The sequence below is a fragment of the Mollisia scopiformis genome (assembly GCF_001500285.1).
Source record: "Mollisia scopiformis unplaced genomic scaffold LY89scaffold_3, whole genome shotgun sequence".
Lineage (NCBI taxonomy): Eukaryota > Fungi > Ascomycota > Leotiomycetes > Helotiales > Mollisiaceae > Mollisia > Mollisia scopiformis.
The window spans coordinates 566,850-594,573 of NW_017263583.1; the positions used below are offsets into that span (position 1 = coordinate 566,850).

Consider the following 27,724-nt stretch of genomic DNA (forward strand, 5'->3'; position numbering starts at 1 on the left):
ACGAGAACCTCGTTGTTGCATGGCATCCCCAGCTTCCGTCCCTCATATGTCAACCACATTTCACTTTCTCCCAAACCCACCCCATTCACTCCTTTTGACCTCATTCGAAGACGTCGCATTGCGACCTCACGGCCGTCGCCACTCAAACTTCGCCACTCTTTGAACAGCAATCCACGAATAACTTGCTACGATCCTTTTCCATTCCTTCTGTTCGTACACAGCCGACCCATCGATTTGACCTCAAACGTCGGCGCATCAACACTCTCAATTCTTCCTGCAGCCACAACGTCCAAGCATTGGGACCCGCAACTTTTCCTTTTCACCAAGTTTCTTCTCAACTTCAGATCATAAACATATCATCCGATTGCCGACACCTTTACTTTGTAGAGGAAATCATAAGGACTGTTGGTGGGATTGTTTTGGGTTGATTCCGTCGCTGGCGGCCTTCGATACAATGACCGCTCGACCGAACTTTATTGATCTACGATCACAATCCCATGGACCCTTTGGGACCGGTATGCCCTCTCCGAGGGGGCTGCCATCACCTCGATTACATGTGGCAGGAGAGATACCACCCGAATTATCGCCCCTCGATGCCTTTGCTGCTCAGAGCAGACTACTTGCGAAGCAACTGGAGGAGTGTAATAATGGAGGACGACGAGTCAGTCGACTGCCGCCCTTGACCATAGCGAGTTCTTTGAACCAAAGCAGACCTGGATACTTTCGGTCGATATCTGCTGATGGGAAGTCTCCACTGTCTCCAACGTCCCCGCCATCTGGCATAAAGACTGAGGTAGAAACACCAGGAAACCGGCCAATATCCGTATATCCCACGGTGAGCGGTGTGAAGGATATGGCACCTCCCATACCTACACCTCGTCTAGATGCATTGGACGAAGAAGATTTCCGAGGTAGGAGACCACCGAGTCCTGATGACGATAGGGGAAGCTTTGGCGCAAGAAGGGAACAATCACCACCATCTTTGGACAACAGATCACTACGGACAGGAAATTCGCCATCGCACGTTCAACCCCGCCCAAGCAATGACTCCATGCGACAAAGAGGGCCACCGCTTAGAAGAGATTACGATGGCTCGTTAGGGATCAGTGGCTATGATTCAAGAGCTCTAGCTCCTCCACGGTCACCATTCAGTCAACGGACATCCAGTCCCAGATCCATGTCTATGGAAAGCTCAGACGATGACTTCAATTCTTTGAATCCACCTGCCATTTCCCCGCATCGAAAATTATCTACAGGAAGTGGTTTCTCAAATTCTCCAATCTCGCCGACCTTGTACTCCACGAGATCGCCATCCATAAGCTCGGAAATTTCCGTTGGTGGTACAAGACTTCCTCGACCAGCGTTCAACTTCTCACGGCCGATAAGTCGCGCAAGCATGAATGGACTACCCGTAGAGGCTCCGTCACGGCAGGCATCCTCTGACAGTCAACCTTCATTCATTCTTGCTGATGACACAGCAAATACACCAGTCAGTATGCACTCGGAGGGATTTCCAGACAATAGCGAAAACACACCAGCACCTTCTTATGTCTACTCGAAGTTTTCATTGCCAAGAGGGAAAATGTTGCAACGAAATTCTCTCATCTTTCAGGAGGGGTTGCCTCAAGCGCAATTCTCATGGGAGCAGCCAATCTCTTTCAGCAATGTCCAAGCTATCAACGGCGCTGCGCCCCCTTCGCCGCCTTCTAGACCCTCAACCTCTTCGATCAGACCTGATTTTACGCAAATACGACCATCCTTAGACCCTGGGAGGCCATCATATGATCCAAGCAGACCATCATTAGATCCAGGTCGACCTTCACTCGATCCTAGCAGACCGATATACGAGAGACTTGCGCATTCCACGACCTCGATTCCGACATCCCGAGAACGGCCGGTGTCTGCTTCGGATGCATCATCAGCTACATTGAAGGCAAGGTCTCAGCATTCCGTAGCACCGGCAGACTGGTCAGCTGAAGAGAACGTTGAGAAAGCTATCGAGTACCACGAAGCTGGTGCTCTCACCAAATCCACTTATCATCTTCGTCTTGCAGCGCGACAAAACCATCCAACTGGAATGTTGCTGTATGCCTTAGCTTGCCGACATGGATGGGGCATGCGACCAAATCAAAGGGAAGGTGTGGCTTGGCTTCGTAAAGCCGCCGATTGTGCTAGCCTGGAAGTGGCTGGTGATGCAGATTTGGTCAAGGAAGGAAAGGCTGTCGACTATCTAGAGCAAAAGACACGAAAAGCCCAGTTTGCTCTTAGTATTTACGAGCTGGGTGTTAGTCACATGAATGGATGGGGCATTGAGCAGGATAAAGTGCTTGCATTGAGATGCTTCGAGATTGCAGGTTCTTGGGGAGATGCCGATGCTTTGGCTGAAGCTGGATTTTGCTATGCCCAAGGAGTTGGGTGCAAGAAGGATCTTATGAAAAGCGCAAAGTTCTACAGGCAAGCCGAAGCAAAAGGAATTAGCATGATTGGTAATAGTTGGTATGTCTTCTTCACTCATCCTTCTATTGTACTCTGATCTAACATATGTATCAGGATCTACAAATCAAAATACAATGATGATGCAGACAACTCCAAGAAGTCTTCCGAGTCACGAGCTGGACGCTTATCAGCCGAAAAGGATAGAGGGAAGAAAAGAGACAAGTCCCGTAATAGGACTTTCTTCGGAAGGAAGAACACCTCATAATGGGGCAGAGGTTAACGGCCTTCACGACTACTAATTATTTGTACATGGCGTTTCGATAGGCGTTCATACTTCGTGTAATGATTGAGAGATATCCGGTGGATGCCATTTGCATACTTGGGCTGGGTATGGGGTCGTTCTTGATGGGACGGGTATATTGAAACTCACGTTTGAGTGATTTCTTCGAGCAGAATTCTGACTCGTTTGAGCGGAGCTCAATTTTCTGCATCATGTTTGTTCATAGCTCTGTGGCTGCTCCGTGAAGCAAGCTTCATATTGATACCAAGAATCGATTTCGAAAAGAGTCGGGGATAGATACTGTTCCACTTCTACAAATTCAAAGATCTTTACAACCCCAGGTTTGGTATTGTGATTGAATCTAGCAAGAATGTCCGGAATGAAGCAGATCAATTTACTTGTCCAAACCACCATGCTGCTTTTCCAGCCTCAAGCGCCGAAATAAAAGCAGCTTGCAGCATATGAAACGCATCACGTGTTGACCTTCGCGTTCTTTAGCGCCGATCGCGTCGTTTGATTTCGAGCGCGTCTCGATTGATAACTGGTTTCGAGCACCCCATAATTTTGTCTTACGGTCAACTTCAGCCTCATTCATGAAGGGAAGCCGCAACTAGGGTTCCACTAACGAAATCACTCTTTGCTGTTCCTGCTTTGCACCGTTTCTGCAAACTCAGCTTCCACCAGATGGCAGGCGCCAGCCCGCAGGGCGCTCCCGTCGAAACCAACATCTTCAACTTAGGCGACACGCTGAAGAAGTTGCACCAACTCGCCCTTCTTAGTAAGCAAGATCTCCAGCAGACCTTTGAAGAAGGTACTCTTGCAGTTGCTATCCTTGATCATAACGCCAACCCGGATCCTTGTATCAAGGATATCTTCCATTGGTTCAAGCTCAAGCCGGTAAGTTCACAAAATAGCACGGCTCTAAAACTCCGAGACTCATTCCCTATAGAACCACTCGGTGGGGAAATTAAAGAAAGCCTACTTCCGCAAGAATAAAGTCCAAGTAAGTCTAAGTCTCAACGATATGTTCACCCGTCTTTCTCGTCTTGCTCGCGAAACCTGCAGCCTCCCCGAGCCTCGGCTCGTGACATTGAGAAGCTTCCTCTATACAACAAAAGCGTAGTATGCTAATGGGAACTATTACCGTAGGTTACGTTGAAGCACGCGAGTACAACACTCTCGGATGAAACACAAATGAGCAACGTTGTCCATCTGACCAAGAACACAATTGTTTTCACGTCAGAAATAGCAGACATGAACAACTCTGCGCCATCATCGAGTGCATCGGTATCCACGCCTATCAGAAACCCTCTCCAACCTATCAACGCTCAACTACCAGCCAATGGTAGTGCAAACCCTCTCGTCTCAGATGGTAGTAAGACCAAGATCAAGACAGAAGAGACATTCCTATCTCCTCGTCTCGTGAACAAGAATATGACAGCAGATATCAAGCCGAATCTCTCGAGAACCCAGACGCCTTATGGCCCTTTCCATCCAGGTGCGCATCTGTCGGATCCACAAGGTATGAATTACTCCTTTCTCACCTCGCCCCTGTGTCACCTCTGAGGACGAATAAGATGTCCTCTGAGTATACCATTGATATCTAATCGGCTACTACTTATTGAAAAGTAACAAAGTACCTAAGAGGTAGATTGTATCATAGTCTTGGTGCATTCTATCTATCCGAAACTCTTCCCAAGCACGTATTATGAACTGACCACTTTGCTCAACGCAGATAACTCCGCTGCTGCTCAGGCGGGTCCTGCTAATACACCAGCGGCATTTGAACATGCCTCCAATGGATCTTCGTCTACAGAAGCATCATCTTCAACAACGGCTCCGCCGAACCAGTCGTCTTTTAACGAACGTATTCAGAAGCTTATACTTGAAGGAACTCCCGAAGTCTTGGAAGCTGAGGTTAGACAAAGTCAGGTATTCCTCGAGGGACTGAGAAGACCAATGGCCGAGAATTCTTTCCAGCACCAAGATGCCCAACATTGGGTGAAGCAAATTGGTAGAACTGACTGAGCTCCAACTAGTTTACATTCTGACTTTCTCTAGAAAATCTTCAAAACCATAACATCAACACTCCTACAATCATTGGAGTTGTTGGCAATACTGGCGCCGGGAAGAGCAGTGTAATTAATGCTATGCTCGAGGAGGAACGCTTACTCCCAACTAACTGCATGAGAGCATGCACTGCTTGCGTAACAGAAATGTCCTGGAACACATCGGACGAAGAGAACTCTAGATATCGTGCCGATATCGAATTCATCAAGGCAGACGACTGGAAGAAAGACTTGGAACTATCCCTACACGAGTTACTGGACTCTAATGGCCAAGTCTCACGAGACTGCACGAATGCAGAAACTGAAGCTGGTGTGGCATATGCCAAGATTAAAGCAGGTCAGTAACGCATGTGCTTTGGAGACCATTTAAAGATGATCATAAGCTAAAATGTCTCTAGTCTATCCGAACAAATCCAAGGATGAACTTGCCAAGTGTACTATTGAACAATTGATGCGAGAACCTACCGTGAAGGATGTCCTTGGTACCACCAAGAAGATTGCTAGGGGAGATCCCAGCCTCTTCTACAAGTCATTGCAGCACTTTGTGGATAGTAAGGAGAAAGTGAGTTATTTTAAGCACATGCACCGTCATTCACATGCCTATATTCTTTCGTTTCAACGATCCATCAGTATTTTTTATTTTATTTTTTTATTGGAGGTATTCGGACTGACGACTTGTAGGTCACAAGTGAGAGCAAGGACAGTGACAAGAAGGACAAGAAGGAGAAGGTGAAGAAGACTATGGAGTTCTGGCCTCTCATCAAAGTTGTCCGCATATACACCAAGGCCGATTGCTTGAGCACTGGCGCAGTCATCGTTGATTTGCCTGGTGTGCATGACTCGAACGCTGCTAGAGCTGCCGTTGCAGCTGGTTACATGAAGCAATGCACAGGTGAGTCGATTCTTTTAAGTCGAAAATTAATACTGATCACACAGGTCTGTTTATTGTGGCTCCGATCAACCGTGCTGTTGACGACAAAGCTGCAAAGTCACTGTTGGGAGAGTCATTCAAGAGACAACTCAAATTTGATGGACAATACTCACGAATCACCTTTATCTGTTCCAAGACCGATGATATCTCTCTCATAGAGGCTACTGATAGTCTTGGACTCGAAGACGAGATGGCTGCTGACTGGGAGAAGATTGATGAGTTGGAATCAAAGCAAAAATCCTTAAAGCAGGAAGTGAAGGATCTGAAAGAGTCCAAAGAAGTCTACACTGAGATCATGGGTGATGCCGATGACAAGATCGAGGAGTGGGAGAAGTTGAAAGACGACTTAGAGGCCGGAGAGACTGTATATGCCCCAGGCACAGTTTCGAAAAAGCGGAAGCGCTCTTCAAAGAAATCGAAGACATCTCGCAAGAAGTCCAAGAAGACCGATTCTGAGTAAGTGGATCTCCATGCGTGCCCAGGACTTTCGCTTTCGGCTGCGAGATTTGAATATGTCCTGCTTCACATTGATGCTGACCTGACTTAGTGATGAAGACGACGGTCATGTCGATGATGATTCGGAGGAGGACGAACAATCAGATGATGAGAGCGATTCCGAGTCAACCTCTGAAGGCGGTGACCCTCTTACAGTCGAGGAAATCGATACTAAGATCACAATGCTCAAAGAGGACAAAAAGAAAGCTCGCCGAGAACGCGGTAACATCGACAAAACGTTGAAGGAGAAGAATCAAGAGATCAAGGAACTCCTGAAAAGCCAGACCGAGATTGAGACTGCAATGACCGCTATTTGTATCGATGGTCGAAACAAATATTCCAAGGGAGCTATTCAACGAGACTTCGCTGACGGCATTCGTGAATTGGACCAAGAGGCAGCACAAGAAGAAGATCCGGATCAATTCAACCCCGAGGACGAGTTGAGAGATTACGACGAAGTCGCCCGCACGCTGCCTGTCTTCTGCGTTAGTTCTAGAGCATACCAGAAGATGCAAGGTCGTCTTCAGCGCGACAATGCGGTTCCAGGCTTTCGGTCCCCAGAAGAGACTGAAGTCCCACAGCTTCAAGCTCATTGCAAGAAGTTGACAGAAGCTGGCCGAGCATCGAATTGTCGCGCTTATTTGACTAATCTCTGTCAGCTGTTGACGTCTCTAGGGCTCTGGGCTTCCAACGATGGTACGGGAATGAACATGACAGATGCCCAACTGGCCGCTGAGACACGCTTTCTGAAGAGCAAATTGAAGAGTCTCGAGCAAGGTCTTGAAGGTGCTGTGAAGGATTGTCTCAAAGAGATGAACGAGACTCTGTCAGATCAGATTTTTGAGAATTTCGACTCATTTGTCAATTCCGCCGTCGAAGAAGCACCTCAAACTGTTAGCAGATGGCACCTCCCTGTGAACCGTGAAAATCAAAAAATGGGCGGCTATTATTGGTCCAGCTACAAGGCCATCGTGAGACGCAACGGCGTATACTCCAATGATCAGGGGCCCCATGACTTCAACGCAGACCTAATCGAGCCCATCATCAAACAATTGGCTTCTCATTGGGAACGATGCTTCCAGCAGCGTATGCCACGGCTTTTAGCCTCATTCACGAGACAAGCAAAGAGCTTGTTAGCTGCTTTCCACCGTGAGATCGAGCTGCGAAGCATGAAATCTGGGACCGGGGCCGCTGGCTTGATGCTTCTATCACAACAGTTGAAGAATTATGATGCTTTATTTGTGGCTTTAGCGACACAAATGACCGAACTTGTTACTACGATACAGCGTGATGCGAACCGCGAGTTTACGCCCGTGATTGCCCGTAGCTTGGCTGAGGCATATGAGTTTTGCACAAACGAAAGAGGTAACCCTCTCATCCTTTTCAACGTCCTCTCACTAACAATAGTTTCCAGGTAGTGGTTGTTATGCACGAATGAAGAGCTTCATGAGCAATTTCGTGAATGACTCGCGAAATGAGATGTTTAGCGAGAGTTGCAATGAGGTGAAGAAGCTTCTTCTCGCCATGTCCAAACAGGTCGAGGACAAGATGGCCACTCAAGCCGACGAGGTGTATCTCAGCATGCAAAGAGATTATATGCAAGTAATCGCAGGTACTGCGTTGCCAGAAGGTCAAACAATGCCAAAATGGGAGCGCAAGATGCGAAGCGATGTCGTGAGCATCCTGGAGAATCAAGATCAAGCTCTCTCCGAAGAGGCTAAAGTTGCTAAGAAAGAAGACGAACAACCGGCAGCAGTCGGGAGCGGTACTATTCCAACCTCAAAGGATTTCTCCGATGCAGAAGATGAGGGAAACCCCCTTTCGAAAGGATATGCTTCGTCGCCCTCTCTTGAGGACATGGATTTATCGCTTTAAGCGGCAGTGAATCAGTGAGATCTGGATTTCGGGTTTGGGGGTGATTCTTCGCCTCTCGATCATGTTCGGCGTGTGGTACAGTGCGTTGTTATCTGGCTTTGTATACTAAGTGGCGTCTTTTCTGCTTTGCTGTCACTCGGGAGGTGTTTTCTTCAACACACAAAATAGGGTAGAAGTATGTATTACACAACCTCGCTGTATGGCTTTGGCTTGGCACGGAATTAGGCTTGGGGGTGGAGAGGTTGCCTCACATCGATTCAGCTAGCTTATGGCGAGCTTCTAATGATACCTGTTCATGTTTGTAACTACTTGTCTCCTGGATTCATTCGATGCGTGCTATAGTGGACGCCTCTGATCCTTTATAACTTTGCCACTCATATAGCACCCAGCGAGATTATTGATACGTACTTTTTAGAGAATCTGATTTTCCCTCAAATTCCAGGAGAATCACAGAGCTAGACAAAGGATCAAGGTGCTGTATACTCTGTTCATTAATTGTTCCAATCATGTCCCTTCGGATCACATAGCCGAAAGTGCTTGGCATCGGCTGGTTCCGCTCTCAACGTCAAGCCACAAAATAATCGAACCACCAACCTTGAAATCCTATCACCTTTTAATCACGACGGGTTTTTAAACTCCGCTTGAATTATACTCACCGCTACGGAGACCGTTCCGTTTGATCACTCTCGTATAGGCAAGCCGAGATCTTGAGCACGACCCCAAGTCGGCAAGTAGTGACACGCCGTTTGATGATTGCTGCTTGGGTCAGGCAAGAGAAGAGGTTCCAGAATCCTCCTTCTCCCGACCCAATCTCGCTGATGCATGTTACTAATCCTAGTAGACCACGAGGTCTCACATAGACAAGCCATCATGCAAACGAGATTCATCTCTCAAGCTTGGCAGAAATTCGAGATCATGAGATGGGGTAAACTTGCCATTGTGGCAGAAACGGGAGTTTCTTCTTTCTAGGCTGTGTCAGTTCTTGAAACAAGTACAAGCATTCCGAAATGGGGAAGTCCTTCCGTTCAACAGAAGTCCTCGAGCGCATTGACTCGATTTTCGGTGGGATTGCTGGTACATGGATGACGGGACGTTCAGGAACCACATCTCCTGTCATGAGCATGGGGTGTATTGCTTTCTTTGTTATTTTGTCGGCCCCTGGTCCAGCTTTCAACGGCTGACTGCAGGAACACAGCTAGGGCTCCATGGAGCCCCTTCCCTTGGAGGGGTCGAGGTGGGTCGATCTAGTGCCTCATAGCCTATTGAAAGCTTCGAGGTGTTCGTTCCATCAGCTCATTACCACGCGATGCATTTGGTGGGTAAAGGTACGCAGTACAATGCCAATAAATGTTCCATGTCCATTCCTTTTTTTCTTTTCTGTGTCATGTTGCGAGTGTGCCGACATTTTCCTTTTGGAAAGATGGTTGGTGTTGATATATACGAGGTTTTGCTGGTTCGGCATTCCTACCAGAAAGTCGGACTTTTTGATCTAGAGAAACCATGGCAACTCCTCCGCAATCGTCGTCTTCGTCTACGAGTTGGTCGTCGTGGTCAGCGTCCAGTGTCAAGAATCATGAACCGCTGCTCCGGATAGGCGTCGTCGGTGGAGGTATTGCTGGGCTTACCTTAGCACAATTACTTCATGGCACGCCGAATGTCCAAGTGACGGTATACGAAAGGAGTTTCGAAGCTGTGGATCGGTTGTGTGGATATCGTGTTATGCTTTCCTATTTCGTCTTGCAGAATCTGCAAGCTACTCTCAGGAGAGAGGTTTGGACAAGAGTTGCCGCCAGCATTGGGATACAGCCACAAGGGGGACAGGAACTACAGTTCATGAAGAGGTATGTACTACCTCTTGCAAATCTTTACAAATGGCTGACAGAACCAAAAGTTCCGGAACTCAAATGTTTACTTTCGACAACGAAGAGATGCGAGACTCCTTCTCCGTCTCCCGCTGGCCATTGAGAAAAGCCCTTCTATATGGGTACGAAGACTTCGTCAAATTTGGAAAAGTCTTCCAGCGCTATGAACGGCTACGAAGTAACGCAATCAAGATCCATTTCGAGGATAGAAGTACGGATGAGTGTGATTTACTTATTGGGGCAGATGGTGCGGGGTCGAGGGTTAGGAGGCAACTTATACCTGAGGCGAGGGTGACGGAGACGGATCTTGCGGTTATTTATTTCAAAATTCCATTGACGCCTGATACAAAGGATTTGTTGCCGACGAACTCGGCTTCTATGGTATGTCTGCGGTCTATTCGAAGGAGGCTAGAGACTAACAGGAGTAGGTATTTACTCAGAAGAACCAGAATATTATGGTTCACTCTTGGATTAATCCGCGCAAGATGTGGGCAACGAAATTCGATGGTATGTACTCACACACATGCTTGTCCGGAGACTAGCTAATTTCTCAGATTTCGACATCAGCAACGAAGAATCTTTCATAATGTTCGGACACGGCGGTCCAGTCCGCGAATTCATTAACAAATCCAAACCGCCCACCAGTCTCTCTTCCGCAGAATTGAAAACAGAAATCATAGCTAGAGTGAAAGCCGATCCGAAAATCGATCCCAAGTTCGTTGCTCTGGCCGAGCATTGTGTTCTCAATACGTCGTATGTCCACGCTGTGAGGGATTGTCAGGCTGTTAAAAAGTGGGATACAGGTTCAGTGACTTTGATGGGTGATGCTGTTTTTAAGTATGATTGTATACTTCAACTTTGCCGAGATATTTGTGCTAATATTACTAGTATTTCTACAATGTTGGGCAAGGGAGCAAATTGCGCACTTCTCGACGCCGTTGATTTAGCGGAGACGCTGCGAAGACCAGACATGCTCAATCCATCAAAACGACGCATCGAGCTACGAAAACGTGCAGAGGAAAATGTCAAGAGGAGGATGAAGGAGAGACAGCGGGCTGCGTTGATACAGAATTTGGTGTACTTTGGCGATAATAAGTTGAAGGAGTTCTGTCGTGATCAAGGGTTGAAGATGGCTTTTGATGTGAGTCCTCGTTCTTTGGACTAATACTGTGTTCTTCCGTGATAGGGACATTGGAAATCATTAGAAGTTTGCAAATGCTAATTGGGATAGTGGATTGATGACACGAGTTCCATCATACCTCATGAGAGATGATGACAGGATATCTGACTTGGTCATATATCCACACCATCCAGTCCACCAGCCGAGCGAAAGCATTATCCCCGATTCGTGAAGGAAACTCCCGAGCTGCACTTTCCTTGAGCGAGGACTCTGTGCTGGCACGTCGTATTCATTTGCCAGGTACAGGCGAAGATATCTTCCGTCAACGCAATTGGAAAGTCTGCGAGCAGATAGACACGCAGAAGCGACTGGCTCTTGGCGGTATAGTCTGCCTTGGTTTTGAAAGATGTCAAATAATAGAAATAGAATATCTCAATAATGCTTCTGTTCCACCCCCCGAGCATTGATTTGGAGCATATTTTGCTGCACATAATTGAAAGTCTAATGGTCAATGAATTGTCAATTTCCTGTCGAAAGTCAATTTCGGAAAGTCAAAAGACTGGGGAATTTTCGAGTGTACTCGGGGGTTGACCAATTCTTTGATGACAGTCCTGGTAGTTCCTGACATCACCCATTCGTGCCGATCGAAGCCTTGACATCCAGGTCAATCTCTCTTTCCTCTTTGATGATCATCGTAACCCTCCCCTTCAAAAACAAATTGGCCATCTTTCAAGTTCTCATCTCATTCCACCATCCTTCTGGTCCGCCGTGCCATCAAATGAAACGACTTGTGCCTAGTGGCTGGGCAAACAATTCTACAATGGCCATGAACCATCTATTCCGACTCGTTCGTCTCGTGCACTAAGTTGATTTTGGCTCCACTGGCCAACGAAGTCGGCCCTGTTCGTCGACTGATATTTCCATGACATACCAGTGTCCCAGGGAAGCACCACCTCCTGGTTCAACACTTGGTTTCAATGATACAGATACTGATTCTCCAGACTCCAACCTCTCAGATAGTCTATCATATGATGGTTCCCTGTATAGAATACCTCGCCTAACTCTTCGCCATAGAGTTTCGCCGTCTTCCTTCGTTCCAGGCGCAAAAATGCGCACGCCAAGATTGTTATTCCTATATGCCAAGGTCACTACAAAGGTAGTCTCCTGATCTGGAGGTATGTCGCCTGGTAGTTCTTCGTACAAAGTGGCAATCAACGAACAAGGAAAGCGAGGCTGCAAAATCTCCACTACAGTATTCGTTCCTTTTGGTATCATCTCTCGACAGCCATTTCCAATCCAAAATTTGGATATACGCCATTGCTTCAAGAATTCCGTATCATGTTTGATCATGACGAAGCTACACTCCATTTTGTGATATCTGGGTCCGAGATCTTGAGGGATATATATATCGATCGACCTTTTCATGTTCATTCTCGGCTTCCATCGAGTGCTTTATGTCATTTCGTAGCGCGGTAATTCCTCGATGGCTGACAAGAAATTGGCCATCAGATTTCTTTTGAAGGCTAAGAACAATGGCTTGATTGCCATTAGAAGCCCATACACAATCCAAGGGCAAGTAGAAACCCTCGTCGATAATATTCCCCGATCCGAAGACGGTTGAGACTTGCAACATCCATGACGGGATAAGAAACGCTACCATGTGGAGGCCTTTATTTGTCATTGTGTATGGCCGCTTGAGGCGCTGACTGTACAGCAGTCTGACATTCCCAGAGGTTCGAAAGCAGGAAGGAAATGGTGCCAACATCCCTGTAGAATCATCATTCTCGTCGAACCAGGCAAAAATTGATACATCATCCGAGTTCTTGATGATCTCCAATTGAAGTCGCAAAAGGCTCTCGACCCTTCACCGTACAGTAGCGGCATGTTGACTCCGAACATTCCCATGAGCGAGCAAGCCATGTCTTCAGTCCGAGTTGTTTGACGATTTGATGCCCAAGACATTTTCCGTGCTATACATGCAGATTCGTGTTTTTGAATTCGATGCCAGTAATCGACGTTATTACACTTTCCAGACAAGACTTGGTTCCGATCTCACCCCATTCTCGGTCATAGAACACCAAATATCTCGGAGCCAGGAGCTCTTGCAAAGTCCAGCCCCGAGTGAACCATTGGCTTTTGCGGAAAGGTGAGTCCTCTTGGATATGGAACGACATATCAACCTCAGGAGGGACGTCGGATAAGTAAACATAGCAAACACGAGAGTCTCGATACCAATTGTACATGGAATTGATTGCTTCTGACAACTCGGCACTACTGGACTTGTCGATGCAACAAGTGTCCATCCATACCCATTGCCAACTGTCTGACAAGGCTTGGCGACAAAAGTTTTTCAACTTAGCGTATCCTTTCATAGTATGACCTCGATCTCCTGCCAAGTCCTGGTACGCAACTTCCTCATCTTCCCATCTACTGTTGACAAATCAGTATGTCTCCATCGGAGTCTCAAAGAGCCGGCGCCTGGGGCCGCAACACGAAAGAGGATGCGAAGGGCTCGGCACTTGATATGCCTTTCAGGAAAGAGCAGAATCTGATGTAATCAACGTACTGCGACAATATGGCATACGGAGGGAGATTATTATCGTTGAACTCCTGCACCACAATTGTTGCGGTGTTGAGTAGCCTCATTGGGAACGAAGATTCAAACTCGGTGAGCCTCTTCAAAAATTCTGACCGGGCACTTTTTCGTATATTTGTAATGATATTACACGCTCTCAGTTGAGGCGCAAGGAGTGGGCACTTGACGTTAGGCAAAGTTTGGAAAAGGGGGGAGATAGTGCGTCGGTACTAAGAAATAAGCTTCTTTTGGCGGCCGCGGGGTTCTCACCACCATCAACTCTTGAACGACATGAAACGTTAGCAAATATTATGTTGCGAAAACAAAAGCGTCCAGATATTGAGTCACGACTTGCGCACTGGTCTATTTCAATATCATTGATTTTGCTTCAATGTTCTAGACTTTTCAAGTGAAGAAGGCGTGCGCAACAAGACACCATGTTCTCGAACACTCAGCAGGTATCCATCATCAGATTTGACGAGTCGTCCTGTGAGGCTTACGCCAGCAAATCAATTGAGCGATTTGCATATCTTGGCATTGTTTCTCATTTGGTGACAAGTCAGCTTGCGTTGAGTGCGTCTGCAATTCGCTCAGCTGTAGCAGACAAACAATAAATGTGGCTGCGGGACGGGAAGGCCAATTCTGCTACATTGCCTGGATCCGGGACGATTTACAGCTCTTTCGAGTCATCGATGTCACATTTAATTGGTAGCGAGTACGGGGGGCTCATGGTGCGTGATCACCACAAGAACTTGTGGGGGCGGTTAGGAAGTCGATTGGAAAGCCACTTTGCTTTGCTTGCTCCTCAGACTCAGCCTTATCATGGCTGTTGCCATATAAGCTGAACGATGAGAATGTCCCCATATTTGTGGGGACAACTTCGAACATTCCAAAAGTGCCTAGACTTTCTTCTGTTTCTTTGTTAGACTGGTGAAAGTTCGACAACTAGTGCCTCGATTTGCCATAATGCGCTCACGATTGTTGCTTGTCTTTATCTTCTCTGTATTTGTCTTCTGCCAGGCAGAGATAAGTCTTCTTGGCACCAATCAAGGGAACGAATGGGTTCAAGCAGCCAGACTTGAAGCTCGTGACGACACCGTAATCGATTGTAAGTTTGTGGGAAACGCCGACTTCTACGGGATTGGCGTCCGGATTGGATTCTACTTGATATGGATCGCTGGTTTCTTGGACTTTACATTCAACCCTTCAAGCAGTGTGGCAGTCGGCGACGCTCAAACTATCTTCGACTTCGCCAATGTGATCGCAATCATCGTTTTGAATAATCAACAACGTCCACTTAGCGATACGACGTCCACGGATCGAAAACCTGTCTTCGTCCCCATTATCCTCCTTTATATGTTCTTCGGCGGTGCAATCGTTAGCGCAACTACAACTGCCTCATTTCCGGAGGACTGGTTGAAGGGCAGCAAAGCGAAAAAGTTCAGCACAGCAGTAAGACAGATATTTGTGCATTCCACGTTTCTTGCCATGATGGGCTATGGGATATACTTCTTCGTTTCGGGATATCGGAATTTTGATCTCGTCGCTCCTTGCAAGGATCCACCGGTTGGCCCTCTCCTCTTCCCTCTCTCGGATCCTGTTAGCTTTACCGACAGTCCTATCATTGGAATTATACTCATGCCTCTGATCCTCATTCTCTATATTCTGGTCTTGTACGTCGCCGTGCAGAGGTACAGCGACCTGAAAGACGGGTCATCAAGGACAAGATTTCAATCTTGGATGCCCAGAAGCAAGTATCATAGAATAAACGACTGGCTTCGAAGCTCAGAAAGGCAACTGTGAGTAGAGCTCCAATAGACTGATCATTAGAATTTACTGACAGTTTCAGATCTTGGACTATACTGGGTGCTCTTCTCATGCTCACTTCTATTCTCTGGTCCATCGTAGCACTGGAATGGACTATTGCGAAGAACGACATCCAGGGTGTAAATGATGTTTCTACTACAGGTATATTTACATGATCATCGCCAAACTTCAATCCATAGTCTGATATCATTGCAGGACAATTGATTCCTTTGATTATTGGCATATTTTCTCTTCCAACAACTTTCTGGAGCATATATAAGAGCCACGTAGAAGAAAAACGGACGGACAATGAGCAAAAAGAAGAATCTGAAGTATGACACAACACCAAGCATATACAATGTGAACGTGCTAACAGATTCATAGTTTGACACCCCACTCAAGCATCTTACATTCAAAGACGCGGGGCTCGAAAGTCCAATGGGAGCTTATATGTCGATACAGCCGCGGCATGAACATAACATGGAAGACCAGTCTGACATGAGGCCTGCCTCAAGCCAGGAGTTGCGGGAGGCGAGGACTTTTTGAAGAATGCTTGCCTGTTGCTATTGATGGTTGATGATTGATGAAACTTTCTTTGCGAACACGATATAAGATGTTGTACGGACAATGGTCTTCTTTCGCTCTCTAGAGAATATCCAAGAGAGGGACGCCCGAAATCTCCGGTTCTCCTGACCTCGGGATGATCGTAGAGGAGGTCGGATATCAATTTCAATTCGCCTGTCTCATAACCCATAACTGACGGGCATTCATTGTGCCGATGCTTCGTAACCATCAACAAGCATACTCGTTTTAATTGTCTTCGTTCAGATCGTGTGAGGGTCGCAATTTTAATGGGAAAACACAAGATCAAGTGGTTCAGCGTCGGTTGCTGCCATTGGCTGGTTCGTTCAGTCGCCTCGGTGAAATGGTCCAAATCTGCTGCTCTCGGATAAAAGCTTTGCGAAAACTTCTTTACGTACAACTGTTCTGTCAATCATGTAGTCTATCAGAATACATTGCGATTCAATCCTATAAAGAATGTCTTCCTTTAATTGTTATTATGATTTCTTTCAAGTTCTTCATAATTCTGCTCATAATCAACCCATAAGCCAGGATCTGTAATCGCATCTCGGCTGAGCAGGTTCCACTTAATAAATTCGAGCATCTCACTTTTACTTCTAGTGATAATTCAGTTCCATTCACTTCTCGGGCATCAAAATGTCTTCCTACACTTACAAAATCCACCATTTACCAACTTCAGATGCAACTCTCCTCCCTTTTCTCGCCGGCAAATTCGCCTCCCTTCGCTTATCAGCCCTCACCGTTTCGGCAACAGCTTTCAGCTCAACATTCGAGATCGAGTCCGCTTTCACTTCATCTCAATGGATCAACCGACTAAAAAGACCCCTAGTCCATACCTTTGTCGCCGTAGCTTATGGAGCAGGAACGCCTCCCGAGCAACAAACAATTGATGCTGGAGATTGGATCGGAAGCGCTACTCTTCTCGGCCCCTTTCCTAAAGAGATGTACGAGCTAAAAGAAAGCGGAGGACCAGTAATTGGAAATGATGAGGTGGAAACTAGATGGCAGATGACGGCTGTGTATAACAGCCCAGCTCATCGCGGAAAGGGGATTGCGAAGATGTTAATTAGCGGTGCATCAGAGTATGCTGCGTTGCAAAGTGGACAGGGACGTTCAACGAGGATTAGGATTATGATTCATCCGAACAATGTGGTGGTTAAGAAGCTGTATTATGATTTGGGATTTGTGGATGCTGGGAGTACGACGCTGGCTGAGGCGTATTTTTCGAATGGGGATACGGACTTGTTGCCACCGGATGGAGGGGCAAGTGATCCTGGGAAGTATCATCTGAGGGCTGGTTTGATTATGGAGAAAGTGTTTTGAGCTTGCTTGTTGGATAGACGGTTTTGGGGTCATTGGTTTTGGAGGTCTCGCAACCAGAGTTAGACCTGTTTTTCTTGGTTAAGCATTAGACAGCGCAGCATAAGAAGAAATCCTCGGGGACTTTGATGTATCAAACTGCGTAAGATATTCGTTTTCACATCGCAATACCTCCTAGTCGAATCATTCTTTCAATTAAAAGGCGAAAATTTGGATTCGTCAATCGTGTCTACCAAGTATAGAACGTCCTAAGCTGAATGGATGTGCTCTTCCTTCTTCTTCCAACCCATCATCATCTTGCATTCTTCCCAGAAAGTCATATGCGGCTCCAACGTATTGGCTTCATAGGCGTCAATGACAGGTCTTTCCCATACCTGTCGAGAATTAGCTTTTCGTCCGAAATATTCCGAATGGCTGAGAAACATACTAGATCTGCTTCTTCGGGCGGAATCATCTTCGTCTTCTTCACTACTTTCCACCCCACGTAGAGGATTGGACAAACAAAACACATAGTATAGTATGAGAAAAAGGTTCCGACATCCCACCCTATCTAAGTGTCAGCAGCTATTTTTCGGATAGAAAGAAGTATGAGGAACAGAACTTACATCCTGGCAAGAAAGTCGCATATCCATACATGATAACCGTGAAAGTCATGGTCGCAAGTCCAAACCACGCACAGTAAGGCTGGGCCAATCCTACATAAGGAAGATCCTTGCGATCAAATCCTTGTACTTTCAGAGCACGGTAGAAATACAGATAGATCCAACACATGCAAATGTAGTCTATGATCTGAGATGCCTCTGTCAAGTTTGCTAGCCTAGTGAAAGATTAATCTCTGACAGGGGATGGAGGAAGAAGGAACTTACCAAGTAATGACCTGTGCTGAACTAGTCCCTACAGCTAAGAAGCTGAGAAATGGAAAGATCATCGTTACACAGAAACACCAAATTGGGACACCTTTCTTAGTACATTTTTGCAGGAAGCGTGGAGCGTGACCGTCGAGCGAGAGACTGTAGAGGGTTCGAGACGCGCAGTATCTGTGGCAATGTGATCAGGGTTGGTCCATGCTTGGAACACCGAGAGAGACTTACACGTAGGAGTTTCCAGCAGAGAAGATAGAGGTAACAAGTAGGGCATTCGTGATATGTGGAAGGACACCGATACCCAAATTCTGCATTGCAATCACGTATGGACTAGAAGCCGCGGTTCCACTCGCAGAGCTGTCGCCCGAGAGAATGCTGTTCAACGTTGGGTCGGTATAGGGAATAACGATGCCGCATGCCAAAGCACCACCAATGAAGAAGAGGCCGAATCGAAGGTAGATGGTCTTGAAAGCTCTCTTTAGGTTCTTTCTGGGGTGAGAAGCTTCGCCTGCCATCATGGCAATATATTCAGGACCAACAATAGTGAAGGCAGCTTTCCACAAGGCAGCGAGGAAACCTTCAAATCGACCTAGAGTACCTGTCGTAACATACTCTGCGAATGCTCCCGGTTCTCGCCAATATCGGAAACCGTAGGCGTCGTGCTTGGGGTTACCACCGACCATTGTGATGAACGTGAAGCAAAAAAGCATGATGATGAGAGCCAGTTTTCCAGACGAAAGCCAGAATTCGGACTCTCCATACCACTTCACAGCGAAGAGATTGATGATTCCATAGAGAACGATGCATCCAGCGCACACAGCGGCGAGTGGGATATCGTCTCTCCAGAATGTCAAGACGAGATTGAGAGCACTGATCTCCCAAGGAATCAAGACGGCCTCTGTTCTTTGATTAGCTCCATACTTTGTCTGGAGCGAAAAGAATACTGACCATACAAGAAAAAGTTCCATCCAAGCATGAACCCAAAAGATTCATCGATCCATTTACTTCCCATTCGAATGAAGGATCCACTCACTGGCATGAAGACAGCCATCTCAGCCATACTATACAGAATTAGTTCTGTTGGGATGAAAATGAAAGAGGAAAAGGATGTACCAGTTATTCACAGCAGCAAGCCAGACACAATACATAACAAAAGCAATGAGCAAGCTTCCCGGACCACCTTGAATCAGACCCGATCCGATGCTGACGAACAACGCAGTACCAATCGATCCTCCAATTGTGATCATTTGAATTTGTCTCCCACTAAGCTTCCGCTGCAGATCGTCGACATTCTCGACAATGATCCCATCTTCACTCGTTGAAACATCGTATCTTGGGACCGCCTTCTCATCCGACGGATAATCCTCCGTAACGTGCTTGATATCCATCTTTCCCACACGTGATGATGTATAGAAATCTGACCTCTCTTTGCTCTCCCGGGGTCGTACAGACTTTATAAACAGGACCCAAATCCCGGAAGTCGCCAGTCAGGATCACTCGATACCAACAACATCGATGAATCCCTTATCATTGGGTACCCAATCCAGCGGAGAGGCCGAGAACCCATAATGAAAAATCTGGAGATCTGGAAGGGAAGTTTGCAGGACCAAGCGTGCACATATTGCAGTAGTACACTGTAGCGCAAGGGTGTCATTCGTGGTCTGCGGGTACGGAAGGCGCTAGCCTCGCCCGTCAGCTTCAGGGAATGTAAATATTGTCTACATTGAGAAGAATCCCCCGTAGATAAGAGAACCGAAGGGGCGATAAAGCTATCCTGGTTCTTAATTGTTACGTTTCATCATCGTAAATAAAGTTATCGAGAAAATTTAAGTTCTGAAAGAGCATGCGAAGAAGATATCTATGGTTGTGAAGATAGATCTGGATGTTGGTGCAGTAGCATCAGCAGTCGCCTTGGACGCCACCAAAATTTGATGCCTGATCCAGACCAAATTTTTGAGCAAGTCTCGCAACGCTTATCAGCTCAATTGCAACTGTGGGTTCGATGTGGGGGATCTGCTTTAACAGAAGCAGGGTCCTTTCAAGAATTAAGGGCTGAAATGCGGGATGTTGGATGGTATGAAGCACAGTTCAGAATCGTTACCAAGATTGGACATTGGCACAAGTATCGTTGTAGCTAACACAATGATTGGCTATTGCTCTCAAATCTTGGGTGCATCTTGCAGGATCAAGACGAGGCGAGCTCGAAATTGTTTATGGCAAGTCTCTGCGAGAATTAGTCGCTGCCACGACGCGTGTCCCAAGTGACCCTCGTAAGTCGCGTGGTATAGTTCCGGCATGGACCTAGTCTAACATCCCCTTCCTCCTGGATAGGCTTTCAATCTACTGTTTAGCGACGATTAACCTAGGACAATTCCTCCATTGCCCGGACTCCTTCGTTCACTCTCAAGCAGCCATGCTCCACCTTGCGGTCCGCTTGCATCAAGGCTAACAGTCGTCTTCCGTGCATCACTAATCACTCTCAAAGTCTCTCCAGCATTTTTGTAGTCCGTCTCACAAGTTACAACAGGTCGCTTCAGACGTGGTGTCTCGTCCTCAGCATAACCGACATGCTTGAGAGAATGAGCTGGTTTAATATCGACGTTCGGAAATGGAAGAAATCCTTCTCTTAAAGGGATCAGGACGACCGGGAAAGATAGCTTCGCCTTGGTATCGTGTTCTTGATGAATCCTCGGTATTCTGAAATGACCTTTCCTTCTTCCGCCGATGAGCCAAGTATCTGACGCCCCTGAGACTTCGTAGAAGAACTCGATATACTCGTTTTGAGATCCAGCACCAGTTTCTGAAGGGATTTCAGTGTCCCAAATCCTGGTCCACTTGATGTCCAAAGATGCTGAGATAGGCTGGTTTGAGGCAGCTATGACCATGTTGGTTGCAGCTGGCGGAGGATCGAGCAGCTTGAAGTCTGCTGTGTGAACAACCGTGACAGATGGTATGTCGACAGGAATGACAATTGATCGACTGTTCCGCATTGACTCGTCCTCGATAGATACTTGAGCCAAAGATATACTGGACTTCTGCTGAACCCAGCTGTGGAGACACTCTTCCATCACCAATGCTGTGTCTTTACTTGACTCCGGTTCGCGACCGAGACCTGAAAAGTGATCTCGCCAATTGATAGACGACAGGATAGAGGTTGATATTTCGTTCAATATAGCCGTTTTCTCAAAATCGTACGAAGAGAGATGTGATCGTAATTCAGCAAGCACGACCGGAACCATGAGCCGGGCATAAGAGTCGAGAGATTTCTTCTCAAGAAACTGAGAAAGGTCTTCGGTCACTGCGTTCTCAATCTCCTCCTCTATACAAGTATAATTTAAAACTAACGACAACGACGATTTCGGGCCTTTTCGTGAACCAATCTCTGGTTTTGAGAGGGATCTCAACTTTGTAATCTTATATAGCATTGTCGCAGGTTGGCGAGGAAATACGACCAAAGGCTTGGAAATTGGAACTCCGCCTTCGGCACCAAACACCTCTGAGCCCTCCAAGCGGGAGCTCAACAGACGGATAGGGCTGGATGTAGATGATGAAATGGTGAATTTGGAGAAGAGAGCTTTATGCTTGAAGACGTCCTGAACGTTGACCCCGAGTGGGAGCGAGATTGAGACCGATGGAGTAGTTGCAAAGAAAAAGACTCCTTTCTCTGTGGTGTAAGTGATCTCTATCTTGAGAGATATCTCGCCGACCTCATGCTCAAGATTGAAAGGCATGACTAGTCTGGATCTCGACTGCTGCTCCATCGCACCGAAGCGAACAATACCAGGCTCAGACTTCTTAAAAATTTCCAAAGATCCGACAAGTAATTTGGTTTCGCTCGTCTGAACCCTCAGTCCTGCAGTTGCTGCTCGGACATGAATCTCGCCACTTGCCACAGTATTCCACCCAGGTAATAACTCGATCTCGAGTGAGCGATTACGATCTAAATGCATGTATCTGGATGCGAACAGCCGCACGTCAAATGCTTTAGTCCTGTGGTAGATCAGAAGCTTTGGACTTCTGAAGAATGAGCCAGCCTTTGTACATGGGACGCTGGCGCTGTTATGATCGTATTGGAGAGTGATGTTGCTAGATTGAAGGATGATTTGGGTGGCGATATACGTCCCGGGAACGAGAGTCTTAATTCATGAATTAACAATAAGGACGCGTGAACATGGAGATATCTTACATTGCTTTTCACGGCCAATTTGACCATCCCTTTCCCGAAAACAGTATCACCTTCCATCTCCAACCATATCTCTCGACTGGTTTCTCCGAGCAAGGACACAATTTTGACTTTGGCTTTATCGATAGTGATACTCTCTGAAAGCAAATAGTGCAGGCGTAGCTGTAAGCCGAAGCTGTCCATCTCAGGATGATATCGAACTGTGTTGTCAACCTCAATATGAGCGAAAAAATTCTGTAGAGGGACGTGCACTTCATGAGGCAAAGTTTTTGTTATCTCCAGTAAGTCTGACAAGTAGGATTCGGTTGGCAACACCTCAGGGCTGAATGTGTTTTTGGAACCTATCTGGAAGGAGGATTTGCGTTGCAATCTCTCCTTCTCCACCATGGCAGATTTTGATAACAGCTTCAGGACTACTTTGACATACTCTTCTTTTCGCTGTAGCTCCCGTAGACATTTCGCGTACATGATTAGCATAGAAAGCTCGACTTGTGCCCATCCACCTTCACCATAGAAGGGTGTCATACGATAAAAGTATGACGCTGCTGCAGCATAGTCGCCGAGGTGGTACTTCAGGATAGCAAGATCGGCCATATTTGACTGGACAGATTGTATGTGGTTTGCAACCGTAAAGTGGCGTAGTGCTTTGTCTGTCAGAGTCTCGTAGAGACGATAAAAATCGTCCTTGTTATCAACAGCAGTCTGAAGAAGCTTATTCTCGATGCCATAGGATGAAGGTGGGATTTTGGAAAGTGTCGAAGCTTCAACAGTGGCAGGCTCCTGGTTGAGATCGATGTCTTCCATCTCGCCTCCACCACTTGAATGGAGATCTTCCATTTCAGCCCAGCCAGAGCTCCAACCTCGCTCCTTACCCACTTGCTCAAGAATACTCCTGGACAGGACATAGAGTTCAGCTCTATGGCCAGCAAGCTGTTCTAACCCTGCTTTCAAAAATGGAGACGAAGCTGCACCTTGCTCTGGGACAGAAGATCTCCTTCCGCCAGGGAACCGACCTGGGCTAGGCGGCTCTCGAGAGCTTGATCGAAGAGCAAGGGAGCTACTCCTGGCGGGATGCATCATTGTTTTGGGTTCTGGTATAGCAGCTTTAGGCTCTTGACCATCGAGCCCTATTCTGCTGCTCGGAGGCGCTAACGTTGATGGAGGAATGGGCAATGATTTTGTGGAAGTTTGTGCAAGGATCTGTTGGGAAATGCCGAACGTAAACGAAGATACAATATTGTCCACAACTTGTGTCATTATTGGGTCAATGATTTCAACTTGTGTGTCTCCTGTTGCATTCGACGCTTGGAATGATGCCGAGATGTCCTCTCTCATGATGCGAGAAATGGACGAGACAAAAGTCATGGATCTTCTGCAAATCTCTCCAAGAACATTGAGGACTTCTGCATCGTCAGCCGGCTGAGAAGCAGGGAGACGAGCAGCAACGCCTTGCAAACTTGATTCTCGCTGCTCTTTTAGCTTTGCAAGTAACTCTTCTTGAGATGACCATGCATTTGCAAGCCGCAATAATAGCGAGAGCTGACGTGCGAAAAGATAGCAGCGGAAATCAAAGATTGAGATATCATTCGCGAGAATCAGTTCTCGGTAGCGTTTCTTTGATGCGTTAAGAGGAATCTCATCATCCTCGTTGCCCGAAAGCTTGGTCGTGGACTGTAAGTCGATTGGTTCGTCACTTTCTGCAGCATCGCCAGCACCCATGTCTCGCAATATGGCAGCTCTAGCCTTTTCTGCCCTCCGCTTGAGATCTTCTGTGTACGGCAAGAAAGAACCACCACGTGCAACACTCGAGCCGGTCGAAGACTGTTCTCTGATGATGGCATCAAGCCCGACCGCCAGCTCATCATATCCTACAAGAGCGTCTTCTACCAGTCCAACGTTTTCGAATCCTCGTGCAAGACCTTCCTTGAGCACGAAAAATGTGCAAAAGTTCCAGCCTGGTAATGACCTTTGTGCATCTTTCTCCCGGATGTCCTCTTCATACTGGCTTACACGCCCATCAAAAGAAGCGAGAATAAGTGATTTGAGTTTCGAAACTAAGTCCAGCCATGCATTCTCATTCTCTTGTGGTGTCTCGGAGTATGAACCTGGAATTGCTGGTACAACACGAGGTAGCATATCGTATGGCACATCATTGATCCCGATACGTATCTGAGCTACTCGGTCTACAGCAGACTTAGACGTGCCATTGAAATCTGCTCGTAATTTCTCCAGAATAGTGGAGGATCCTCCACCACGCCATCTTGGCCCAGATTTTTCAGAGATAGAACTTGAGCCGCCCTCGGAGCTTTTCCCACCTGTTCGAGGTTGTGTCGCCGCAGCCGTATTTGGGACAATAACATGTATGATCAACCACTCATAGGCGTCGTGATTTTCCTGCGGAGTATTCTTCGAGGTGCTTTGAGCTGGTGGTGTATGGTCCTTTATCCATTCCCTAACCTGCCGCCTGGCTTGGTTCTTATACGTGTCATTATCATCGCATCGTAAGAAGAAGACTTTCAAATATGGGGTCTGCCGAAGCCCTGGTATCTGGTGTCTTCGTTCTTTCACTGGTTTGACAGGTCCAGATACAGATGCTGGCCTGTCTCCCGCCGGCTGGCTCAATGCTTGCGTTCGAAAGCCATCGTCACCACTTGCTGCCGAGTCCTCGCTCTTCACTCGGGAAAGACTCGATGTGCTGGCTGAAGCTGGGTTTAATGTCGACAGCGGGCGGATATCTTGCGCGGAAGGTTGGAGGTCTATATGTAGCGTGGATATGGATCGCAAAGGCCCGGAATGGGAATTCCAATGTAGATTTCGCAAAGGTAATCGCGGAAGGAGTCCTGGGGACAGCAGCTGGTAGACTCCATATGGGTCGAAGTACTCGACTGCAAGCAAGCATTAGCAAGAGGAGGGGTGCGAGGATGCTTGGAACAGATACCAGTGACTTTAGAGCTGGATGACGTCTCCTCCATGATTCATATAGGTTTCGAAAAGATCATCTTGCTGTTAGAAGTCGCTCAACTGTCGATCGAAAGAGCCATATTTAATGTGTTTCTCGGATTTCGTTCTCTATTGTTGATACCTGCCACTCTTCACCGCCTTGTTAAATGACTGTTTGGGAAAGGGGGACTTGAGCTATCGTCAGGGAGCCGACCTTTACATAAAATCAGCACTAGTTAAAGTGATTTCATGTTGTATACTCTGGACCTCTGTTCCCTTTTTGACCCTCCGTTTTTTCTTCTTCCGCTGCAAAACTGCCCTCAATTCTGCTACTTTCAGCCTCCCCTCCACCCTGCTTCGATAGCCCAGTACATTTTTGACAGTCTAATATCTAAATCCTGGCATCACTACTCTAGGACAATGAGATATCTTCACACAATTTATTCACTCGAGCACTCATTCACACTTCTCCGAGGCACATTTTGAGCATATCTGAGGTCAGAAATAATTTTATTCGTTAAAACGTGCCTGCGAACAGGAGGGTATCTCAAAATCCTTCAAGCACTACCACTATCTCCTTTTCCGTCATCAATACGAGGCATCACACAACTCATTCCATCGAATTCTCGACAAGCCGTTTGGAATGTCCAAGCCAGACGCCGTCCAAGTCGCCAGAGTCGTCTGAAAACCCCAAGCCAACGCGGCTTTCGTCCAATGTTTCTTGTGTCCCCATACAGCAGCTTCAGCGACGGTGGCCAAACCATTGATAAGGAAGAAGGCCCCAATGCGATACAGCCCTTCTCTATCCAGAATTGGGTATAAGGCATACATGTGGAACAGAGCCATAAGTGTGAACGCGCCAAGAACACCCAAAGAGCGTGCTATCACAACAGGCATTCCGTATTTCGGAAGTCCATATCTCAAAGGCGCATATGCTAAAGAAGTACAGGGCGAGGCGAACGCATTGTGCCATGTCTCGGACCTGAAGTGTCCAGCGTTAGCAAAGACAATCTAGTGCAGTAAAGTCAGGTCAATTACCAAAACCCAGTCAGACTATCTGCCAAGTACAGCGGCCCAAACAACGCTGGACTACTCTTGTATCGGACGGTCAATTGAATGCTTGTCCAGATAATATATATCGCTAGCATGACTTCCCATGCGAGAATCGTCGGAATGTTCTGAGGAAACGCTTGCAGGAAAGCAAAGGCAAGTGTGTGAATTCCAAGTTGCAGAGGCTCATTGAAATTTTCTTGGCTCTTTGGCACCCTGATATGATTGGGAGTGAAGGATTCGTATCGGAGTTCTGTAAGAACTATGAGGGCGAATTTCCAATCCGGCGGTCTCCTCCCAGCTGTGTAAGTAGGAAGATTTTGTCTGCGCGCCCAAATGTCCAAGAGCTTCATTGTACCAATTGCAACTGGAAAGCGTCAGTGGAAGCTGTCCGGGAAGTGCGCTTGTCGAGAGACCTACTTGCGAAATTCTGCAAACATCTTGCAGGCCCGCAGGATATTGGGGCTGCATACGGAGCAATCCAAAAAGCTGCGATTGAGAGGAAAGTCAAGTTTCGGTAGACTTTGTAGTAGCCCTTCGTGTGGAAGTATACAGAGAAGTATAAGAGTTCCGTGGGAATAAGGAGGAAAGCAGCAGCTTTCACAAAGTCATGGCCTAGCTGCTCGACCACGGGTGGCAAGCTGGCGACTGGCATCGGAGGATAAGAGATGTTCATTGTACGAGATGGACCTGTAAACTGGGCGATATAAGCTTATTATTCGGTCCAGAGCGGTTGGCGGACTAAGTTCGTACTCTAATAGATATCACAGTAGTTCTTGCCTTCAATCCAACTTTGTCGTCGTCAGCCAAATCGGAATGGTATTCTGTCGCACAGCGAGGCTGTACCACAAAGATCGCAATCGTAGTTATCGAGATCGTCAGCTTATGACGACCTGAAGCTCTTTCGGGAACCTCGGAAGGCTCTTTGTCAGCCTCGACGATTCGGAGATAGCTCCGCGAGAACGATGAATGGTTTTCGTCTCAATTTTGGGACTACGAGATATGTAGGAAGACGAAAAGCAACGATCCGGGACATGTGTGATACTTATAGATGTGAAATACATACGGAGAGCGATATCAACAAAATGATCGTGCCGGTTATCCTATAAATGGCAAGGTTGGCGTGATGGTAGCCTTGTCTGCGTTGTCAGCGAAAGTTGAAGTCCATGCCCTAAAATATGCACGATTAATGGTCGGGCGTACTGCGGATGGCTAATGATTGGCTGCTTATCAATTGGTCTGTGAAAGCGGAGAAAAACTCCTCTGATGTGCTCGGAAAGTCCGGGTTAGGTCCGCTAGCCGCCACTCAAATATTGCGTTCAATGTACGTTTTGAGG

The 27,724-nt window shown here is 47.0% G+C and overlaps 10 protein-coding genes across 10 annotated transcripts; 6 read left to right on the forward strand and 4 right to left on the reverse strand.

The window, feature by feature from the left end:
- The first annotated feature begins 250 nt into the window (after positions 1 to 250).
- LY89DRAFT_298735 (uncharacterized protein) lies at positions 251 to 2,718 on the forward strand. Its single transcript, XM_018206557.1, has 2 exons — positions 251 to 2,496; positions 2,551 to 2,718. Exons 1-2 carry the CDS (start codon positions 455 to 457, stop codon positions 2,699 to 2,701), a joined length of 2,193 nt encoding a protein of 730 aa, XP_018076790.1. The 5' UTR covers positions 251 to 454; the 3' UTR covers positions 2,702 to 2,718.
- A 554-nt stretch (positions 2,719 to 3,272) lies between these two features.
- Positions 3,273 to 8,373, forward strand: LY89DRAFT_714238 (uncharacterized protein). The gene is made up of 10 exons (XM_018218115.1): positions 3,273 to 3,613; positions 3,666 to 3,719; positions 3,866 to 4,238; positions 4,452 to 4,730; positions 4,778 to 5,122; positions 5,184 to 5,347; positions 5,467 to 5,677; positions 5,722 to 6,172; positions 6,264 to 7,576; positions 7,626 to 8,373. Exons 1-10 carry the CDS (start codon positions 3,401 to 3,403, stop codon positions 8,084 to 8,086), a joined length of 3,864 nt encoding a protein of 1,287 aa, XP_018076791.1. The 5' UTR covers positions 3,273 to 3,400; the 3' UTR covers positions 8,087 to 8,373.
- A 333-nt stretch (positions 8,374 to 8,706) lies between these two features.
- Positions 8,707 to 9,657, forward strand: LY89DRAFT_680584 (uncharacterized protein). Its single transcript, XM_018214107.1, has 2 exons — positions 8,707 to 9,411; positions 9,531 to 9,657. Exon 1 carries the CDS (start codon positions 9,094 to 9,096, stop codon positions 9,265 to 9,267), a length of 174 nt encoding a protein of 57 aa, XP_018076792.1. The 5' UTR covers positions 8,707 to 9,093; the 3' UTR covers positions 9,268 to 9,411; positions 9,531 to 9,657.
- LY89DRAFT_728584 (FAD/NAD(P)-binding domain-containing protein) lies at positions 9,587 to 11,221 on the forward strand (the record flags this gene model as incomplete). The annotated part of the gene is made up of 6 exons (XM_018219280.1): positions 9,587 to 9,927; positions 9,978 to 10,329; positions 10,377 to 10,455; positions 10,503 to 10,785; positions 10,837 to 11,089; positions 11,180 to 11,221. 6 exons carry the CDS (start codon positions 9,587 to 9,589, stop codon positions 11,219 to 11,221), a joined length of 1,350 nt encoding a protein of 449 aa, XP_018076793.1.
- A 1,299-nt stretch (positions 11,222 to 12,520) lies between these two features.
- Positions 12,521 to 13,714, reverse strand: LY89DRAFT_693820 (HET-domain-containing protein; the record flags this gene model as incomplete). Its single annotated transcript, XM_018216661.1, has 5 exons — positions 12,521 to 12,604; positions 12,726 to 12,930; positions 12,966 to 13,038; positions 13,095 to 13,498; positions 13,635 to 13,714. 5 exons carry the CDS (start codon positions 13,712 to 13,714, stop codon positions 12,521 to 12,523), a joined length of 846 nt encoding a protein of 281 aa, XP_018076794.1.
- Positions 13,715 to 14,209: 495 nt separating this feature from the next.
- On the forward strand, positions 14,210 to 16,353 carry LY89DRAFT_299130 (uncharacterized protein). Its single transcript, XM_018206561.1, has 4 exons — positions 14,210 to 15,442; positions 15,493 to 15,611; positions 15,666 to 15,781; positions 15,834 to 16,353. The coding sequence occupies exons 1-4, from the start codon at positions 14,610 to 14,612 to the stop codon at positions 15,993 to 15,995; spliced, it is 1,230 nt and encodes a 409-aa protein (XP_018076795.1). The 5' UTR covers positions 14,210 to 14,609; the 3' UTR covers positions 15,996 to 16,353.
- A 75-nt stretch (positions 16,354 to 16,428) lies between these two features.
- LY89DRAFT_680588 (uncharacterized protein) lies at positions 16,429 to 17,831 on the forward strand. The gene is made up of 2 exons (XM_018214108.1): positions 16,429 to 17,725; positions 17,779 to 17,831. Exon 1 carries the CDS (start codon positions 16,668 to 16,670, stop codon positions 17,352 to 17,354), a length of 687 nt encoding a protein of 228 aa, XP_018076796.1. The 5' UTR covers positions 16,429 to 16,667; the 3' UTR covers positions 17,355 to 17,725; positions 17,779 to 17,831.
- LY89DRAFT_298800 (amino acid transporter-like protein) lies at positions 17,477 to 20,003 on the reverse strand. Its single transcript, XM_018206559.1, has 7 exons — positions 19,328 to 20,003; positions 19,163 to 19,275; positions 18,443 to 19,112; positions 18,218 to 18,388; positions 17,957 to 18,168; positions 17,779 to 17,897; positions 17,477 to 17,725 (listed from the first exon to the last, which is right to left on the reverse strand). Exons 1-7 carry the CDS (start codon positions 19,600 to 19,602, stop codon positions 17,600 to 17,602), a joined length of 1,686 nt encoding a protein of 561 aa, XP_018076797.1. The 5' UTR covers positions 19,603 to 20,003; the 3' UTR covers positions 17,477 to 17,599.
- Positions 20,004 to 20,461: 458 nt separating this feature from the next.
- Positions 20,462 to 25,450, reverse strand: LY89DRAFT_298798 (TMEM1 family protein-like protein). Its single transcript, XM_018206558.1, has 3 exons — positions 25,336 to 25,450; positions 22,401 to 25,282; positions 20,462 to 22,350 (listed from the first exon to the last, which is right to left on the reverse strand). The coding sequence occupies exons 1-3, from the start codon at positions 25,367 to 25,369 to the stop codon at positions 20,572 to 20,574; spliced, it is 4,695 nt and encodes a 1,564-aa protein (XP_018076798.1). The 5' UTR covers positions 25,370 to 25,450; the 3' UTR covers positions 20,462 to 20,571.
- Positions 25,451 to 25,673: 223 nt separating this feature from the next.
- LY89DRAFT_298975 (uncharacterized protein) lies at positions 25,674 to 27,357 on the reverse strand. The gene is made up of 4 exons (XM_018206560.1): positions 27,141 to 27,357; positions 26,808 to 27,084; positions 26,376 to 26,754; positions 25,674 to 26,319 (listed from the first exon to the last, which is right to left on the reverse strand). The coding sequence occupies exons 2-4, from the start codon at positions 27,061 to 27,063 to the stop codon at positions 25,926 to 25,928; spliced, it is 1,029 nt and encodes a 342-aa protein (XP_018076799.1). The 5' UTR covers positions 27,064 to 27,084; positions 27,141 to 27,357; the 3' UTR covers positions 25,674 to 25,925.
- Between the last annotated feature and the right edge of the window lie 367 nt (positions 27,358 to 27,724).

Excerpts from the sequence above, each read along its gene's own strand:
- LY89DRAFT_298735 (XM_018206557.1), top strand. The coding sequence starts at position 455 with ATGACCGCTCGACCGAACTTTATTGATCTACGATCACAATCCCATGGA. Across the intron at positions 2,497-2,550 it reads AGCATGATTGGTAATAGTTG|GATCTACAAATCAAAATACA; the intron begins GTATGTCTTCTT and ends CATATGTATCAG.
- LY89DRAFT_714238 (XM_018218115.1), top strand. The coding sequence starts at position 3,401 with ATGGCAGGCGCCAGCCCGCAGGGCGCTCCCGTCGAAACCAACATCTTC. Across the intron at positions 4,731-4,777 it reads ACATTGGGTGAAGCAAATTG|AAAATCTTCAAAACCATAAC; the intron begins GTAGAACTGACT and ends GACTTTCTCTAG. Across the intron at positions 5,123-5,183 it reads ATATGCCAAGATTAAAGCAG|TCTATCCGAACAAATCCAAG; the intron begins GTCAGTAACGCA and ends AAATGTCTCTAG.
- LY89DRAFT_680584 (XM_018214107.1), top strand. The coding sequence starts at position 9,094 with ATGGGGAAGTCCTTCCGTTCAACAGAAGTCCTCGAGCGCATTGACTCG.
- LY89DRAFT_299130 (XM_018206561.1), top strand. The coding sequence starts at position 14,610 with ATGCGCTCACGATTGTTGCTTGTCTTTATCTTCTCTGTATTTGTCTTC. Across the intron at positions 15,612-15,665 it reads AAATGATGTTTCTACTACAG|GACAATTGATTCCTTTGATT; the intron begins GTATATTTACAT and ends ATATCATTGCAG. Across the intron at positions 15,782-15,833 it reads AGCAAAAAGAAGAATCTGAA|TTTGACACCCCACTCAAGCA; the intron begins GTATGACACAAC and ends ACAGATTCATAG.
- LY89DRAFT_680588 (XM_018214108.1), top strand. The coding sequence starts at position 16,668 with ATGTCTTCCTACACTTACAAAATCCACCATTTACCAACTTCAGATGCA.
- LY89DRAFT_298800 (XM_018206559.1), bottom strand. The coding sequence starts at position 19,602 with ATGGATATCAAGCACGTTACGGAGGATTATCCGTCGGATGAGAAGGCG. Across the intron at positions 19,276-19,327 it reads CTTGCTGCTGTGAATAACTG|TATGGCTGAGATGGCTGTCT; the intron begins GTACATCCTTTT and ends AATTCTGTATAG. Across the intron at positions 17,898-17,956 it reads TGCGACTTTCTTGCCAGGAT|GGTGGGATGTCGGAACCTTT; the intron begins GTAAGTTCTGTT and ends ACACTTAGATAG.
- LY89DRAFT_298798 (XM_018206558.1), bottom strand. The coding sequence starts at position 25,369 with ATGGAGGAGACGTCATCCAGCTCTAAAGTCACTG. Across the intron at positions 25,283-25,335 it reads ATCCAGCTCTAAAGTCACTG|TCGAGTACTTCGACCCATAT; the intron begins GTATCTGTTCCA and ends GCTTGCTTGCAG. Across the intron at positions 22,351-22,400 it reads AATTGGCCGTGAAAAGCAAT|ACTCTCGTTCCCGGGACGTA; the intron begins GTAAGATATCTC and ends TCATGAATTAAG.
- LY89DRAFT_298975 (XM_018206560.1), bottom strand. The coding sequence starts at position 27,063 with ATGAACATCTCTTATCCTCCGATGCCAGTCGCCAGCTTGCCACCCGTG. Across the intron at positions 26,755-26,807 it reads ATGTTTGCAGAATTTCGCAA|TTGCAATTGGTACAATGAAG; the intron begins GTAGGTCTCTCG and ends GACGCTTTCCAG. Across the intron at positions 26,320-26,375 it reads GATAGTCTGACTGGGTTTTG|GTCCGAGACATGGCACAATG; the intron begins GTAATTGACCTG and ends TGGACACTTCAG.